The sequence below is a fragment of the Helicoverpa zea genome, chromosome 1, assembly GCF_022581195.2.
Source record: "Helicoverpa zea isolate HzStark_Cry1AcR chromosome 1, ilHelZeax1.1, whole genome shotgun sequence".
In the NCBI taxonomy this organism is placed as follows: Eukaryota; Metazoa; Arthropoda; class Insecta; order Lepidoptera; family Noctuidae; genus Helicoverpa; species Helicoverpa zea.
In genome coordinates this window covers 5,107,181-5,125,852 of record NC_061452.1, presented here as the reverse complement: position 1 = coordinate 5,125,852, position 18,672 = coordinate 5,107,181, and the positions used below count along the sequence as shown (strand labels likewise).

At 37.0% G+C, this 18,672-nt stretch overlaps 4 protein-coding genes across 4 annotated transcripts; 3 read left to right on the top strand and 1 right to left on the bottom strand.

Annotated features, from left to right (window-relative positions):
* The first annotated feature begins 2,412 nt into the window (after window positions 1–2,412).
* Window positions 2,413–6,953, top strand: LOC124646081. The gene is made up of 5 exons (XM_047186123.1): window positions 2,413–2,630; window positions 4,824–4,970; window positions 5,298–5,387; window positions 6,003–6,210; window positions 6,686–6,953. The coding sequence occupies exons 1-5, from the start codon at window positions 2,561–2,563 to the stop codon at window positions 6,951–6,953; spliced, it is 783 nt and encodes a 260-aa protein (XP_047042079.1). The 5' UTR covers window positions 2,413–2,560.
* Window positions 6,659–9,399, bottom strand: LOC124631973 (pancreatic triacylglycerol lipase-like). Its single transcript, XM_047166630.1, has 6 exons — window positions 9,240–9,399; window positions 8,854–9,004; window positions 8,478–8,626; window positions 7,947–8,195; window positions 7,388–7,721; window positions 6,659–7,181 (listed from the first exon to the last, which is right to left on the bottom strand). The coding sequence occupies exons 1-6, from the start codon at window positions 9,289–9,291 to the stop codon at window positions 7,124–7,126; spliced, it is 993 nt and encodes a 330-aa protein (XP_047022586.1). The 5' UTR covers window positions 9,292–9,399; the 3' UTR covers window positions 6,659–7,123.
* Window positions 9,400–11,041: 1,642 nt separating this feature from the next.
* LOC124631995 (pancreatic triacylglycerol lipase-like) lies at window positions 11,042–14,188 on the top strand. Its single transcript, XM_047166651.1, has 6 exons — window positions 11,042–11,149; window positions 12,785–12,836; window positions 13,012–13,157; window positions 13,268–13,510; window positions 13,619–13,961; window positions 14,078–14,188. Exons 1-6 carry the CDS (start codon window positions 11,101–11,103, stop codon window positions 14,133–14,135), a joined length of 891 nt encoding a protein of 296 aa, XP_047022607.1. The 5' UTR covers window positions 11,042–11,100; the 3' UTR covers window positions 14,136–14,188.
* A 1,207-nt stretch (window positions 14,189–15,395) lies between these two features.
* On the top strand, window positions 15,396–17,947 carry LOC124632014 (lipoprotein lipase-like). The gene is made up of 4 exons (XM_047166669.1): window positions 15,396–15,520; window positions 16,866–17,260; window positions 17,340–17,672; window positions 17,831–17,947. Exons 1-4 carry the CDS (start codon window positions 15,411–15,413, stop codon window positions 17,875–17,877), a joined length of 885 nt encoding a protein of 294 aa, XP_047022625.1. The 5' UTR covers window positions 15,396–15,410; the 3' UTR covers window positions 17,878–17,947.
* The last annotated feature ends 725 nt before the right edge of the window (window positions 17,948–18,672 follow it).

The window sequence follows — 18,672 nt, the reverse complement described above, 5'->3', positions numbered from 1 at the left end:
AACTACTGCAATAAGCTAGGCAGAATTATTTTGTGCCATGTAATAAAGCTATATACCTAAATCATGTATTAAAATTATTTTCTTTCAATATTTCACCTCAAACAAAGACGACTGGTGTCATAAAAGCGAGTACCTAATAAAATAATTCTCAAAGAGAAATTCTGAAAACATAAAATATTAGCTCTCTTTGGAAGCAATAAAAATACTCGAGAGTCTCTTAAGGCAATTGAAAGCTGTTTCCATCATCGATAAGTATTCAAGTTTTCTGTGTTTCTTCTGTAATCGGGCCACAGTTTCCTATAAACATATTTTATATTTTATACACCATTTCAACTTCCCACGATACTTACCGTGTTATAGTAACACAACTTATATATTTTTGTGTGCGTTACAATAAATAACTGCATATAGTTTGTGTTACCATCATCATTATCATCATCATCAGCCTATAGCAGTCCACTGCTGGACATAGGCCTCTTCAAGTGCACGCCACTGAGATCGATTTTCGGCTGCTCGCATCCAGCTCCTGCCAGCCGTGTTACCAAAAAAATATTATTTGTATATACGAACGAGCAAATATATTGTTTCCGCCTAAACCTAGAAACTAAAAATTACTTACATAATTTTTGAATTATTCAAACGATTACTACAGGGCAGTTTTGAAATATATATTTTGGCAATGTTTAAAAACGTTAGAAAATAATTCTTGGTGTGGGTCAATCACATAAACACTTACCTAGGTCCATCCAGTTCAGTTGAATTTATTATATACAGAAAATATCTACAACAGCTGATTGTTGCTTACTTGTAAGAATATGTTTTCTGCAATGAACCCCTTACTTTAACTGTAAAACAAATACACCTATAAACCTTATTTGTGGGGATCTTTTTGTAGAGGTAATTGACTCGAAGCCAATAAGCGTTGGTATTCAATAGGTTAGACGCTCGTGAACTTGACAATTACTTGCGTAGTGCTTCAAACGTAACACAGAGGCAGTTTAAATTAACTTTATAAAGCATATGTAATGTAAATTATAAATTTTACGCCTAGGTACTTCGCTTGTGAATTGAAGTGAGACTTTTGTATTAGGTTTAAAACTATAGCTTTTTATTGGAAAAAATATTGTCAAAAAAGTAACGCAAAGGTTTAAAATTCTGATTTCTTAGTAAATACGTAAACAATTTGTCGCTGCAATTTATTTCAATAATAAATGTAATGATTTATGACCACTAAACCTATAAATCTTTAAAAAAACATTTACTATTATTTTAATTTTCTCGTCATGTAACGATTAAGATCCATCGGCACGTCTATCACGTAACGTAGTCTACAAGACAATGACCCGCAAGTGGGGCAGTGGCGCGCGCACCTGCGCCAGCGCCGACAGACAGACATGCAGACAAATAAGAATAACTGCAGCTTTCTATGCACAATGCACATTATTATCGATTATTTTTCATGTCATTTGTTGAAGACGTAGTAAAAGTTCTTTGGAGATGCGTCAGTTCAAACTGAAATTATTAAAAAAACACAGAATATAAAGCAATTAGACAAAATTTAAAAAAAGAGGTGCATTTATTTACATATATTATGATGTTATCATCGCATTAACACAAAACATGTATGATCCTGTTGTAAAAATGATAATGTTTTCCAATGTATATCACTGCGTGTAGTGATAACGGTATACAAAGTTATTAATTATAAATTAAGCCAGATTATAATAGAATTAAATTGAAGTGTAATTACTAAGATATATCAGGACAAGTCCAGAAATGAATTCTAGAAACTTTAACATAGAGAGTATAAATCTGTAAGATTTTTATCATATAACCAAGTTTTTTTCTGTGACTGTGAAAGCTTATCACATGTAACACTCATAAATACTGTTGCTTGATATGCAAATTGTATTTATAGCGATCGATTTCAGTCATGATTGAATGAATGTCATAATCAAAAAAAGTGTTAATGTAAATCTACTTCATTATAATCAGATGTAACGCAAATAAGTTGCAAAATTATGCACGAATATTTAACAGTAGCCAGGCTAACTACACCTACGCTATAATTTCTCCAAACATATCATCATGATTGTAAACAAGACACGAATTAGTCATCAGTCACTTATATTGTTTGCCATATAAACACATACGTATAGAAGTCTCCACAATGATAGGGAGAAAGCGTACAAACAAGTTTCGAACTCCTACATTATATCTAACTACGTAAATGACTATACAAAAACGACAGTTTCCCCAATTTTAAAATCAAATATTGGTTAGGCTGAATTAGGGAGAACGTTGGAAGGCTGTCGCTTTCTCGATGCATCTCACTGATGCATGTCGTTATAATACTGCGTTATGCTTTATTTAAATTTCACCTTCTATTGTGAGCGAGGTGAAACGGCCGGAGCGAGATCTCAGGAAAGGAGCAGTGTACGGCCGGCTGTTGCGACGTTCGCCTCCTCACACGAGCCTACCTCCTTAATAAAACGCGGTATAAAATAATTCGACTTTTTCGCTCGTGCTCCATCGAGATCCGTGACGTGATCTGATCGCCATGTCGGTCAAATTTACTCTTTCTTTTGTCCTCGCGATGGTCGCGGTGGCCCACTGTGCAAACATTTTAGGTGAGTACCTTAATCTTCATTGTGTGTACTTGATTAGAAAGCGACCGTACTAGGGCGACAATTGACTCGCAGTGATAATGTAAGCATGAGTGACAGCTGTGCCTGCCAGGAAGCTATTAAGGTTGACTATAATGAATAACGGATACAGTATGAATGAATATTACATTCATTAAATAAAATGTTTATGAACCGTGGAATATAAGGAACTTAGAATATGAAATATGCTTCAAATTAGTTTGACAGCAAAAACTGTGTTATTTTGTAACTTTTGTAAAAAATATAACTTTGTCAGTTTTTGTAATGAAGAACATAACAAGTGGAGTGTCTATGTCTTTTCCATTCAGTATGTTTTCTTACAGATATCATGAGATAGGAATTTATCAATTATGAAAGGATAGAATATCTTTTTTTTTTTCAATGAGAAAAGTCTTGACTGTTATCGAACATCGTTACCTATATATAGTGTTTTTGTTATGACGAGCTTCTCGTTGCTTTTTATTTATTAACGGGTTTTATAAAGATCTTGTAAACATGTGTTGACTTTAAATCACAAAAAAATTAACTATCTTTGTGTATTAATCAGAATAAATAATTTCATGATATTGATCAAATACCGATTTTATTCAGTATCAGAAAGAACTGCTATAGTATAGATTAGTAAACAACAAATGATAAACTACACATGACCGTGTAATGAATTAACATATTCAAGAAAAGTTTAACATGAAGTTAAGCTCTAACTTTATGACAACAAAATCATAAGTTATCATCACTAACCTTAGTTAGAGATTTGAAACATTTTCTAAAAGAACCGTTCTAAGTTTCAGCGAGAGATTCGTTGTAAACTTTACTGAAAAGGAAAACCGAAAACATATACTTTATTTCTCAACCAAGTATATACTTTTCACATACGTAACTTAAATACATATTTCTCAACAAGTAATGTTACTTAAACTTCTCCAAGCATAAAACAAAAGACAGCTGACAGCTTCTATTTTCCAAAGACGTAGGTCTGACATAACAAGACAAAATAGTCATTGTTCCATCATTCACAGTATTATGAACCGTGAACAAAACAAAGACGCAAGCGCAGAACTAGTGAAAGTTGCAACTACGCATGCGTGAAAGTGACTGAACAATATTTGGACGCGAATTTGTTTTTTTTTTTGAGTATCGTAACACCCATTGGGTTTAACGGATGTCTTTCTTATATGTACGATTGTAAATACACATGATTATGTATTAAACTGACTATGTATGGATTTAGGAAGTAACGTTTATTTGCTCAAGTAAATAGGTGAAATGGAACAATATCCTTTACAAAAAATACTGGAAAAAATTGATACTAATCACATACAATGCTTGCAATATTTTTTTCCTTTAAATTTTGGAAGTTTTCCAAATGTGTCTTTCAACATTACATAAACTGAACCTACATGTTATGTAGAGCAAAATAATAGCTTATTATATAATTAACTATTCCTCATTACTTAATTAATTAAAATATATTCTACCATGAATCTGTTGCTTTATGAATGTATCATAAAAACATTGAATTTTCTTTTCGCTCTGTTAAAACTACAATTCTAGACAGTCAAGAAATAATTGCAGATACCTAGTTGCCTATTGACTGAACAGCGATTCCAGTTAGAGATCTACTTTCAACGGAACTCGTACATACAGAATATGATTAGAAAGCGTAGCAATATAATAAAACCTAATTAGGATTATGTTCAATACAATATCTAATTTATTATTGAAGCTGACAAGCAAAAATTAACGGATCATTTTGCCAATCTATACCCAGAGTTTGTTTGTTGGTTTGAACGCTCTTATCTCAGGATTAACTTATCCCGTTTGAGAAATCAATACATTTTTACTTTATCCCACTTACTTGTTACGTGTACTATTCTGTGCTAAAAATGCACCTTAGCCTTACTTAAAAATCAGCAGGGCCAAGGCCTGCCGGGGCTGCGGGTTGTTCGAAAGAGGTACCGCGGCCCTAGCACATAAGAAGGCCTACGACGGAACACGACGGCTTTTAGTCAGTAAGAGTCTGACACTCCCTCACCGCTGCTAACCCACAGCGGGAGGGGTCATATGATGATTTTTTACGTCGTTAAAAAAAAAAAAAAACCTTACTTAAAAATGTCTGGAGTCTCAATAACTAATTCAAATTTTCTCGCCTTTCAGATTTCCTAAACATAGAAGATGCCAAGAAGCTGTTGGAACCGGGAGCTGAGCCCCGAAATGACCCCTCTTGCAAGTGGAAGTGCAAGGGACCAGCCTGCGCTTGCTGTATCGACCAGAACATAACTTCGTATGACCCTGAAGGAGCTAGTACGTTATTTCTGTAATTACCAGATCTACCAAAGAATGGCGGAGAATTTTAACAGCCAATAGAATTTCTCCGCTTAGGAATGCTTACCTAATAGGTGGAGACATGATCTCAGAATAACGAAATTCTTTTGTTTCTTAGAAGCCTCTCCGTTCCGATAAAAAGTACACCATAATTTTTTTTGGTAGACGCGAGATGTGGTTCTGTAAGAGCTTTCGATAAGGTGCTAGTTATAAACAAATTTTATATCAAACTATCTTGATAGTTCGAAGAAGATCTTATGAAGTATGTGTTCTTGTTGTACGTATATTTATTTTTGTTTATTTCAGAATGCGTCCATATGCGGTATCTATCAAAAGAAGAAGGACTCTTCGTGCAGATTTCTCACGGAAAGAAAGTTGACTATGAGAAAATTCAGTGTAAGCTCCAATCTAAAATATTATTTTTCATACAGTGATTGTATATTTCAATAAGGGCTTTCACGAGCATTTCTATAGAAAGTTGTTCCGCCAACTGTGCGGTTGTGGTAACTAAGTATATTTGCATCCAGAAGTTTCTCAGGTAATCTCGCGAGAAAGTCGAATGCAATTGCTTTTACTCTCGCGCCATACAATTCCTTTCAGCTTTCATTTAGTTCGGAAGCTGGGTTTATTATTTGCTACTTTCAAAGCGCTGCTCATAATGTGTTAGCAATTAGTTACACTTACGATGATTGCAATGTAATAAGGCGCTTCCATTACATTTGTATCGCTATGAATCGATATAAATATTGAGTACAAATAAATCGTAATCAGTACGTTTTATGTTGGCAGAACCGTTTTAGAAAAAGACACAGACAGAGTTTTTTAGTATTGAAAAAAAAATGATTTTTTTTCTATGCTCGTTTCCTTGTTAATTAACGTTCAATTTTAAACATCTTTAAACTTAAATTTGCTCTTTACCTACGCATTTAAAATCTTCTCAAGATCAATATCTATCTACAACTTTCCATTTGTCATGACCAAATAATACGTAGTCATTATTTCTTATTACAGCTTCAAACCCAGACCCCCTATGCCTAGTGATGGGCGTGCTCTTCCAAATGTGTGCCTCGTTCACTCAAATGGCGCCCACCGCCGATGGTCTAAAAGGTTGCGTCAACCTGGAACCAGGGACTATATTCCTGTCACAACGCAAGATTCCACTAGGCTGCTTTAAGGCTAACGAGAGTGGCATGGAGATGTCTGAACCTACGAAAGAAACGTAAGTTAATATCAGACTCAAGTCCTTTAGAAACCGTTGTGACGAAACTAATTTAATTTGTCACGCATTTCCACTAGTAATTTATTAAATAGTATCATGTAGAGAACATTTAATATTTATATCAGCCAGGTACCTAAAAAACAAACAAATATAATGAAAGATAGGAAACTAACTAAAAATAACGATAGTGCTAGTTATCAATATTTTATCATAAATATGCAGTCCGTATTTGGCTTTATTAGGAAAGCAAGAATTTAACCGGAAGGTGAAGACTAGTAGCCTTGAGCCATACCTTCATTAATCGGAGAAGATAATGCATATCTAAGACCTGGATTAAGAACGATAATTGATTCGTATTAAAAACAGCTAAAATACACCTAGACATAAACATAATGGGTTGGGTGGAAACTTCGATTGGCAAATTGTTAAGGAAGTAATAATTGTTTAATTAAATTGTATCTTTTTTATTTTCCAGAGCTGTGGAAGAAGAAAATATAGACGATAACAGTGAAGATGGAGAAGACGTTGAATTTGATCCAAACAAGTTCTTCGCAGGGGTGTACCAAACTGCACAGCAAAGCATTGCGTTACTCAGCAGTCTCTTAGAAACACCTAGTTCCAATAACACTTCAGCAAAACCAGTTAGTTCCACGGAAGCCAGCAGTTCTTCCCCCCAAGTAAACCCTACAGAGACTTCGCAACGAAGAGGACCCAAAAACTTGAAACATCCTAATCAATTGTGATAGATAACATGTTCGTGTGCATTCTTAGATACAAAAATGCATTTAACTTAGGTTGTATTTTCTATTTTCATGCTTGTAATGAAACAGTATCCTATTTATTGCTTTAAACTTTGTGATGCAAGTGACTAGTACTTAGTAATAAAGAAATGTGTGTTCATTTGTTATTTTCTTCAGCCTTGAGAGAATGGAGGGGAGGCATTGGTTTCCAGTAAGTAGACACCGCTGCGTCTGAAAAAGAAAACATTTTTTGACGTTAGGTACCTATATATTTTGAAATTAGGTAAGCTGTTGTTTTTTCCTTGTCAATAAAGTTATCTGCATCGCTTGATAAATTATCATAAAAGTTAATCCCAGTTGATGAAATTTTGCAAATAACTACGTTTTATGGCAGCAGATAACAATTACATTAGTGACGAATATTCCAAAGTACTCACCCATTTTTGGGCATGAGTCCTCCCATTTGTAGTCTGCCAGGGAGAAGGTCACACGTTCCCATTATCGCGGCGAAGTAGTTGATGCATTGTCTTCCAGTGAAACCTCCTGATGTGATGGACTCGGCAAAGTAGAAGTAGCTCCTCGCATGGTCACAAGCGTGAGAGTTGCATCCAGGCATAGAGATCCCACCGTTAGGGTAAAAGTCCACATCACCAAGGTCAGCCAGATAGCCGTTGATGCCGTAGTTTGTGTGAATGACTTCAGTATATTGTCCGTCTCTGGCGTCGAAGCGGTCGGGGTGGCTTACCCAGCCGATGAAAGCAGGATCGAGGGCTGTAATACCAAAGAATAAAATAATTACATCCAATTTATTTAAGGTAAAGTGGAAAAGTCATTATCGAATGGAATCACTCTCCATTAGAGAGGGTTAATTCCTTTACAGCCGTAAGGCCTAAATTAACAGACACTAAAATTACAAAATAACACAAACATTGAAATGGGTGTTTACGTTACATCTACAGATGCAATATCTTCCCTATTGCAGAAAAAAAATCTTACCTGTAATATAAGCAACATTGCCCTTCACGTTCCTTCCGATAATACCAGCCTGATGCCCACCGAAGCCGTGACCAACAATATGGTACATAACTGGAGTAGCACCACCTACTTCATTCACCCAGTTTATGAAGGCTGCTACTGCTTGACCAGAAGAAATAGTATTGACAATGACGGTCCTGTAGTCGATAGAACTGGCTCCAATACTCCAGTCTACAACGATGACGTTCACGTCTTCGGCGGCGAGGAATACTGAAAAGGAGAAATAAACAAATGTTCAATAGTTTCATCGCGAGATAAAGATGGAATTAAACAAAAAATGGTACATGCAGGAATGAATATGCGTCACAAACACGGAATCCGGCCCTGTCTCAGCATAATGTTGCGACCCTATGGGAGACAAGACTCCCAAAGTAGATTTTTATGTCTTCTTTTTTGCTAAGTATCTATCCCATGTAGTAAGTGAGGTTAGTTCTCCTGATTATTCTTATCCAATCGACGTTAGTAACACATTAGTCAGGAATGAAATCTTACCAGGAATAAGTACGCTGTTAAAGTCAGCGAGCGCAGATTCCAACCATCCGTGAACAAGAACAATTGTGCGTCTGTTACTCCTGTAGTTTGTCGACTGAAGAAGGCTTGGGTTGTTCAATATGAGAGGCTGGCTCACTACCGGGTTATCCCTGAAAATATACAATTACGCATTCATTAATGTTGATTTTGTGGGTACTCGAACATGGACCATTAGATTTGAGCATAGTGTTTTCTTTAACTGCAAGTTTAAGTTGTGCCCTATAAGGGTCCACATTGATTCTAGAATGTAAAATGTACCACCTGTATAACATACCTTTGGAATCAAGGATTGAGTATTGATATTCTTTTTAAAAGTTAAGATTTTTTGGTAAAATACCTTGTAAATAGGTGGTAGACATTTGTGCGAACAGGATCGAATCTTGCTGCTTTACTGACGTCATAATCTGCCACCGACGCTTCCAGATCATTGTGGCCATATTGTTCAAGATTATCTAAATCAAGGTTTTGAGGCAGAATACTGGGCAGGCCTGAAACACAAGAACAATGTTTATTTAGAATAATTAACAATTAGGTATGATAATTTTAGAAAAAAAAGCTTAGTAAGTACTTATATAAAAACAAACCTACACTATAGCTGATAAAATGCTACGTATTAACTTTTTACGTCATACTGAGTCATCAAAAGTCTCTTCAATAATAATTAACTTAACCAATAATTTAATTTATTACTCATACCTACTTAACGATTAAAGTAAAACTCACCATAGGCCAGACCAAGTACAGCAAAGCAAAGTAAAGCTGTTAATTTGTTCATGGTTACTTCACAAATGTATTAAATAATGTAATTAGTCCGATAATCTTATGTTAATGATTCGTAGCAAAGATAAACACCTGTATAATTATTGTATTATCTAGAGAATTTTCTAGTTGTTATTCTCTTTACTTATTTTTATTTTATAAACAAATCTTGTTCTATTGCCAACAAATTCGAGTTTAGCATTTTACAATATATGTAAACATAAAATGTTATCTGAAGTAATTTATCTTATTATCCTGTGCGTGGGTATATGCGTGTAGACATGTTCCTATACCTAACATGTTTACGAATGACAAATAAATGTTTATATTTCTATGAAGCGCCTTTTTAATAGATTAGATATGATTTCATATTGATGTGGGAATACAAATATGTAGGTCCCAGCTGTCATTGAACATCCATGGTAGTCGTTACGGGTAGTCAGAAGCCAGTAAGTCTGACACCAGTCTAACCAAAGGATATTGGGTTGCCCGGGTAACTCTGTGTTGAAGGGGTCAGATAGGGCAGTCGCTCCTTGTAAAGCACTGGTACTCAGCTACATCCAGTTAGACTGGGAGCCGACCCCAACATAGTTGGGAAAAAGGCTCGGAGGATGATGTGGGAATACAAATATGTGAAAGAAAAGTAGGTATATAAATATATTTGTATAAAAAATATACTTAAGGCTGCCTACTACTATCTATTAAATCCTATATTTGAATATATGAAATGATTTTGAAATGCCTAGAACTAACTTAAGGAGTCGTTGCGGCTCTTACAAATTGGAAATTTGAATGGACCATGAATGTGGATACATAAAATAAACATTTAAAAAATGTTTAAAAAATATTTTATTCAATCATAAAATGTTTTGCATCAAACCAGTCAAAAAAGTTCGTTTTATTTTCTTCATGTTTGTTTATATAGTCATACATCAGAGATTATTAAGCCCAGTTCTCACTAATTACATTCTTGGTCATTTAATTAGATCCTAAACGTCATCAAAACAATGTGATACGATTTTGATTGTAATCGATTAAAAGCTTATACCTAATTATTTACTTGTTATTACAAATACCTAACTTTAGATGAGCACTCGTAATGAAGGGTTTTTCGTGGGTTTTTCCAATTATAATCGAAAGGTTTTTGATATTGTTTTGTGTAACTGCTCAGTTAATCCTAATCTATTCAGGATTCTTGAAACACAACAAAATACTTGCCTTGCTGTGACATAACTTAGAAACCACTTCATAAATATGATGAATTCTTTCTGGAGTTCAGATTTGTATTTTGCAAAAGGTTAGACAAAAATAAACAGTCGAAAATCAGTTACGATGTTAGGATTGGAAGGAATGCAGCAAACAGTGTCATTAGAAAAGAGCCAATGTATGCGTAGCTCAGCTAACATGTAAATGGCTTTCTAGTAGTCTAGTCTGCTGTAACAGATATCTAAGTCTAAAAGTCTATGCATATCATTCATTCATACATTTTACTATTATCAATTCAATCACTAATGCCGTCAATACTATGATAATCATTTAATAAACACGTCAAAACAGGATTCAGGAAACATTGGATTAAAAAATATTAAAGATTATTCTTTCATTTCCAGAAACCCGCGATACAGAATGTCTCATATCAAGTATTTCTTTTAATTTCCTTAGCCTTGTCGAATAGGATATTTTAGGCAATCGTTATCAATTGATTTGGCCATTCCAATACACAAGTAGAATAACTATCTTTGCCGGGATTAACTGTCCGTATAATCTAAGATAAATTATATTAATATAAATCCGTGGTTACTTTGAAGGAATTAGTTTGTGAAAAATGGTCTCGATCGCGAAGTGTGTTGTCCTCCTGTGCGCTGCTGTTGCAGGTACCTACTAACCTATTTATTTAAGTGCAGTTTAGTATCGCAATAATCATCAACCGAAATTATTGCAAGTCTATCCTTTATCATACAATAGATTCAGTAGGGACAGGAAAGGACAAGAGCCGACCAACCTTGGACTTTGTGTAGTCCAAATTAGAGTAGATTTTACTTAATATTCAACTACTATATTCAGATGATCTTGGTCTGAAATTCTATTGTGAATTGCAAACGGCGTTAGCACGCATCAATCCTACATAACTCAGTAGGTAGCTAAAAGCAAAGAGTCATGTAATAATTTGTTAAAGCTAATCTCGGGAAAATCCTTAATGCTTTTTTTATTTAAGTAGGTAATTTTCGTTTTGGCATGATGTAGTTTAAACAGATAGGTATTTGCACTGATTTTATATATTTCTTACATTAATATAGGTACCTACAGGAAATGATACGCGTAATGCATCTATCGCATTAAGCCATCGTAGGTGTGTTGTATAATGCTATCAGATGTACCCAGAACATCCTGAATATTTTATTCACCATTGAAAACCTTGTCTCATTCTTTAGAAAATAGTTGCTAGAATAAGGCTTGACTATGGCCCCTAATTCTGATGGATTTTCAGATGCATGGCTGCATAGAATGTCATGTGATACTTGTGATAGATATGTCATAACGCAAAGTCTTTAACATATTGATCTTGATTTGACAAAGAACCCAAACGCCTTGTTAGTTCTAAAAACTTATCACAGCTAGAGTAAGTTACCTGACCTACATGAAGGCGCCTATCTTTCTTAAGGCATCTTTCCTTCCTTCGTGGATAATGAAAAAGAAACAACGAAACCTAGGTACGACATATCGTACATAACGATGAGAAAGTCAAAAATCTAAAAATGCTTGCCCTCCTTCAGGATGCAATTGGAACTGAAAAAAACCATTACCTGATTTATAAAATAGTACCTACAATTTTAAAACATAATCAAGGTTTAAAACGGATAACTTATGGATTTTTGGTTAATAAATTAAAACGTATCTAATCTGGCGTCATAAATCGCTACGATACGGTGGTTTATCTTAAGCTTTTAATAGCAATCCGCTACTGTATTTATTTCTTCTTATCATCCTTCATGTTTATGATTTCTTTGAATAGCTACCGCGAATCTAACCCCTGCTTTGAAGTCTGATATGCCTACCACATATAACATGTAACAACTTGATTGATTGAAAAACTATTTTGGTGAAACATAAGAAGATTAATTGATTGATAACAGTTTTATTTTATTCTAGCTAGGTATAGACCGTATAGACGAACAGTACATAGTACACAGCATCACATTTATACGACTATTTCTATCAGATCTTAGCTAGTGATGAATACCAAAACATAAATGAGTCATTAGCTACAGATTATGTAAAATGAGATCAACAGCAAATAAGTTAGAGTTATATTGGCAGCTCAAATAGTTGTAACAAGAGAAGGTACCTAAATATTTACATTGAAAGGAATATGAGTGAATAGGTATTTAGGTAAAGTAATACAAATGTTTAGGTAATAAAGATTATCTGGCATTGCAAATTGTGAAGTCAGGCTCAATTTTACAAACACCTAACAGAAATACTAAATCAATGATCTTTCTTCTTTACAGCGTCAGGGTTCGAGCTGGGAGAGTTGGATGTCATATTCCATCTTTTCACCAGGTTTGTACACACTAAAAGTTTAATTTACAATGACCACAAAGCAGTAAGCAGCTATTTACTTAGATGAGCCTACCTATGAACCTTAGAAGGCAGATATCAAATAAATGTATTTATTTAAAGAGATATGTTGCCTGTACTAAAATGCCATATTAAACTATGGATTTGTGTTTCGTAGGACGAACCCGACCGTGAGCCAGCCCCTGGTGCCCTCCGTGAACTCCATCATGGCCTCTCTGTTCTCGCCTGCCCGTCGCACCGTCATCACCATCCACAGTCACGCTGACGCTGTTACTGGAAACTTCAATGCCTTCGTTGTTAAAGGTAATCACACTAAACTGTTTTACTGTTTAAGTGCTCATTACTCTGAAGTATTGTGAGGCTGCAAAAAAATAGAAGGAATGCTTTCTTACCTAATATTGTGTCTATTCCAGCTCACCTCGATGCTGAAGACGTGAACGTCTTGGCTATCGACTGGAGCCCCGGCGCTGGCATGTACTCCCAGGGTTTGGGTAACGCAGTCCAGTGCGGCGAGCGTATCGCTCAGTTCATCAACCTGCTGTCCTCGAACTTCGGCTACGGTCCCAACAACTACCGCCTCGTTGGAGTCGGTCTTGGCGGACACATTGCTGGCATTGCTGGCGACCGCACCGTTGGAGAAGTCCCCCACATTATTGGTAAGTTAATGGTAAAAGCTAAAGCATACACCATAATTATTATTTTAAAAAGTAATTTACTCTTAAGTTTCTTTTACACAGTCTCTAATCAGATGTTTCCCTTTACAGCGATCGATCCTTCCTTAGTCGGCTGGACTCACCACCCCGACATCCTGAAACCTAGCAATGCTGGATTAGTCGAAGTCCTCCACGCCACCGCTGGTCTCCTTGGCTACGACCTTCCTTTGGGAGACCTTGACTTCTACCCTAACGGTGGTACCTTCCAGAACAGTTGCGCTGGTGACGTGACCTGCTCCCACATCTTGGGTTACGCGTTCTACGCTGAGTCGGTCACTGCTGAAGGAGGCAGCAGGTTCGTCGGAACAGCCTGTGAAAGCTACGAGCAAGCCATCTCTAACTCCTGCAGCGGAGAAAAAGATGCAGTCTTCGGTGGTCTTGCCGACAAGAGCGGGTAAGAAATATTTATTACCTAACGAAGTTGACAAAATAATTATCAAAACTTTACACGTACTATTTAAGTAATTGAATAATGTAGTGATATTTATCTATATATTTTTTTTTTTGCAGCCAATCCGGTATCTACCACTTCTCCACGAACTTTTCGCCGCCATTCGCTCAGGGCTAAAAACTTATTGTTAAGTGGTGTTTTCGATTTAAATAAATAAGATTTTGTTATAATTTTATGGTTTTTCTTTTTATCATGCAGATAAATATAATAAATAGAAGTAATATTGAGTTTCAAAAAATCTCTCCATTTACGCAGTTTTCATACATACCATGCAAACTCTAATGACTTATTATCGAGTAGTAATCGTCATACTTGTTAATAATGAGATTGGTTTGTTTCTTTATCTTACTCAACGTAACAAACTAAAGTCCATTTATTAACCCAAACGGTTTGTTGCCTCAAATTCATTTGACGGCGATTTAACTAAACCATTCGCTCTCCACTGTTCCAGCGGGCTTTCTGAACCATTTCGTCAAGAATTCTGTGTCATTTGCTACGTGTAATTACTAACGGTAGAGATAAAGAAGGCATACTTCTTACGCCTGATTGAACAGATAATATCTTTGACTATAATCCTTGAAGATAAACCCAAACAAACAAAGCCACATATTTGTTCGTTGATTTAAATATATATAGGTGAGAGTTAAACTGTATAAAAGTTTCAGTTGATCGACCAGAAAGTTTAATACATGCCTATCTATCCCAATATATAGGTATATGCATATTCTACTTAACACACTTAAACACGAAATGATCGTAGTTATGTTCGTTACTTCTTCACACAAAAGCGACTACAATGGAGTTTCACAAATATAGTTTGTCTTACAAAATATAATTTCAGATAGAATATAATTTAAGATAGGACTTTTTACCTACTCTTCAAGCAACAACAACTCGATAATAGTTACAATTACAGGAGATACAGGAGTTACAATTACTAATTACTGGAGAAAACCCAAAAAGCACGCAAACAAATTCGCAAGATGAATGCTTGTATTAGAAGGCTAATGACATTTATTTTTTTATCAGTGTGGCCTGTTCTAATCTACTCTAAGATAATATTTGTTTTCATTTAACTAGAAACTCTGCAGTTTCATGTAAACCTTTTCTTGAGTTACAAATTCTTTCACAGTAAAAATCGTGTCTCTCTCCTACGACAAAATCTGACGAACCCAAATTTTCTTCACATTAACAAACGTTTTGTGCATTCCAATGAACTTCATCCTATTTTTTGTGAATACCTTTAAGTACCTACATTTTTAAAACCATCAAAAATATGTAAAGTTCAATACATTAAAATTATTGTTAATTTAAAGTGTGCTACGGTCACGCCCTGCCCACTTTCCCGGGGGACAACAGTCACTATGTGGAGGGGAGAGCCGCTACATCTGGATGCCTGATGGTGAAGGCAAACCCATCCTAGTGGATCTCGAAGAGCCCGTCGATGAAGCTCTGCTAAACTCCAGGAACGGAGCAAACAACCAATACCGTCTGTTCACCAGGTAGTTTTTGCATTGTTTAATATTTCCAGTGTTCAATAAATGATCTTATGTACTCGTATAGTAAATCTGGGCTTACAACTATATCGGCTAAGTCATCATCATCATCAGCCTATAGCAGTCCACTGCTGGACATAGGCCTCTCCAAGTGCACGCCACTGAGATCTATTTTCGGCTTCTCGCATCCAGCTTCTGCCAGCCGTCTTGCGCAAGTCATCACTCCACCGTGCCTTAGGACGTCCTACACTACGTTTACCGAGGCGTGGTCTCCACTCTAGAACTCGTTTACCCCAACGGTTATCGGTTCTTCGGCTAATATGGCCAGCCCACTGCCACTTCAGCTTGCTGATTCGGTGGGCTATGTCGATGACTTTGGTTCTCTGACGGGTTACCTCATTTCTGATGCGAAGCATAGCTCTTTCCATAGCCCGCTGAGCGACTTTAAACTTGTGGACCAGCCGTACCGTCAGTGTCCACGTTTCGGCTCCGTAAGTCATGACAGGTAGGACGCACTGATTGAAGACTTTTGTCTTTAGGCACTGTGGGATCGACGATGTTAGGACTCGACGTAGCTTCCCAAATGCAGCCCAACCCAACTGAATTCTCCTATTCACCTCGTCCTCAAAGTTGTTTCTACCTAACTGCAATGTCTGCCCGAGGTATACATATTTCCGAACAACTTCGAGAACGGCGCCGTGTATCACAATCGGTTCCGGTAGAACATGTTCATTGAACATGACCTTGGTTTTGTCCAAGTTCATCCGTAGGCCGATGCGTAGAGCCAGGTCGAGCCAGGTCGTTCAGCATCTGTTGTAGGTCCTGCAGCGTTTCCGCCATGATGACGATATCGTCAGCAAATCGCAAGTGAGAGATGTGTTCGCCATTGATGTTGATGCCGCGTCCTTTCCAGTTCAGCGTCTTGAACATATCCTCCAATGCATTAGTGAAAAGTTTCGGGGAAATAACATCCCCTTGTCTCACTCCTCGATGCAACGGTATGGGCCTTGTTTGCTGATTCTGTACTTGGACCGACATTGTAGCGGCTTCGTAGAGACATCTCATCACTTGGATGTATCGCCAATCTACTTGACAACGCTGCAGGGACTCCAAAACAGACCAGATTTCAACCGAGTCAAAGGCCTTCTCATAGTCCACAAATGCTAGGCACAGGGGCTGATTATACTCTTCGGTCTTCTGTATAATCTGCCGCACTGTGTGGATGTGGTCTATGGTGCCGTATCCGCTCCGAAACCCAGCCTGCTCCGGTGGTTGGAATTCGTCGAGTCTCCGCGCAAGTCGGTTCGTGACGATAAGTATCGACTAAGTAATTTTCTATAATTCTTTGCAGACAAAACCCTACCAACGGTCAAGTTCTCGTCAACGGCAATGCTAACTCTGTTCGCAACTCCAACTACCGGGCAAACCGTGGTTTAAAGGTAATCGTTCACGGCTGGAACAACAATGCAGACGTCCCCATGAATCCTCTCATCACATCTGCCTTCCTCGCTGATCAAGATGTCAATGTCATCGTTGTGGACTGGCGTGCTCTCGCTAACTCCAACTACAACACAGCGGCTGCTGGTGTCCCCAATGTAGGCCAACATGTTGGAAACTTTGTCAATTGGCTATTCAATACCATCGGTGGTAATTGGAACCAAGTCCACTTCGTTGGCTTCAGTTTGGGTGCTCACGTTGTAGGAAGAGCTGGTCGTCAAGTAAATGCTCGTGTTTCCCGAGTCACTGGTGAGTATTATAAGAAGCTTGTGTCATGAATTAATTCTTAGCATTAGTCGTTAAGATTAACAATAATTCCTGCCTGCAGGTCTCGACCCCGCTGGACCTGGCTGGACTAACAACGGCAATGCGTTGGCCACAAATGCTGGTCAATACGTCGAAGCCATTCACACTGATGGTAATATCCTCGGTATTATGCGACCAAGTGGGCACGCGGATTTCTACCCTAATGGGGGTAAGAACCCTCAGCCTGGTTGCTGGATCAGTACCTGCTCTCACGGCCGCGCGACTGAGTTGTTCGCCTCCACCGTGCGTAACAACCATTTGAATGGAAGACGCTGTCCTAACGTATGGGAAGCTGAACTCGGAACCTGCAATGGTGCTACATTCCGCAGGGGCAATGGCATCGTTAACAAGCGCGGGTAAGTAGTAAACCAAAACGTTGTCTACTACACGTCCATGTTCAATGAAAAACAAAATGCCTTTGATGCTAGACAGTCGACGTGTTAAATATGTAGGTATAAAAACCAGAAAAACGGAAAATGTCTGCAAAATTTTAACATCTAATTTTGTTTCCCTGGTCTGGTATATATGCACTCAGGACTGGATCAAGCTGGCCTTTCTAAACAACGGCTATCAATATTTGAACGAACACGCTATTTTACAACAAAGTCTGAATATAATACACAGTATTAATAAAGCCTTTTTTATTTCAACCGGGGGGTAAAACCCTGAAAATTTAAGCTGCTGTCATTGTTCAGCCATTATATCAAATCCGAAATCTGAGGGCGAAAAGCCCAACGTCATTTCACGTTCTGTGTGACGAATATGTAATAGGAGTAAAGAGTGACTTAGAAAAAAGTTTCTCTTTGCCATTTCTCGCAATGGCTCAATACATACACGTGGTCTCCTTTATTAGATACAGGGTTTCTAAATCTTTATTTTACATTGATTCAACCTAATACCAATTTATATATTGTCAAAAATATCTCCAGTTTCATTCATATCATTTAGTACCTACATTTCGAGTTTCAGTTCCTTTGAAACACTGATTGCTAGCACTGACGTCACACTTATGATAACAGTTGTTTTTTCAGAATTCGATTAATATACCTAGATCCTTGTCACTCAGAGTGGTAATCACGACCACCTAAATATATTTAACAAAATGATAATATAATTACATATAATAATCAAACACTAAAAATGTAAGAAGGTATAATGCATGTTATATTGTTAACCAGTTCCGTTTAGCTTCCCCTATGGTGCATGAAGTAGTTCTCTCGGGATGCAGCTGGAACAATGTTTGGAAGCTAGTAAAACTTTAAGAATAAAGTACGTAACTTATGAAAACACTCGTCTTAATAAATTAAACGATTTGATAAGACTTAAAAATAAATGATTGGAATTATCACTGTCCC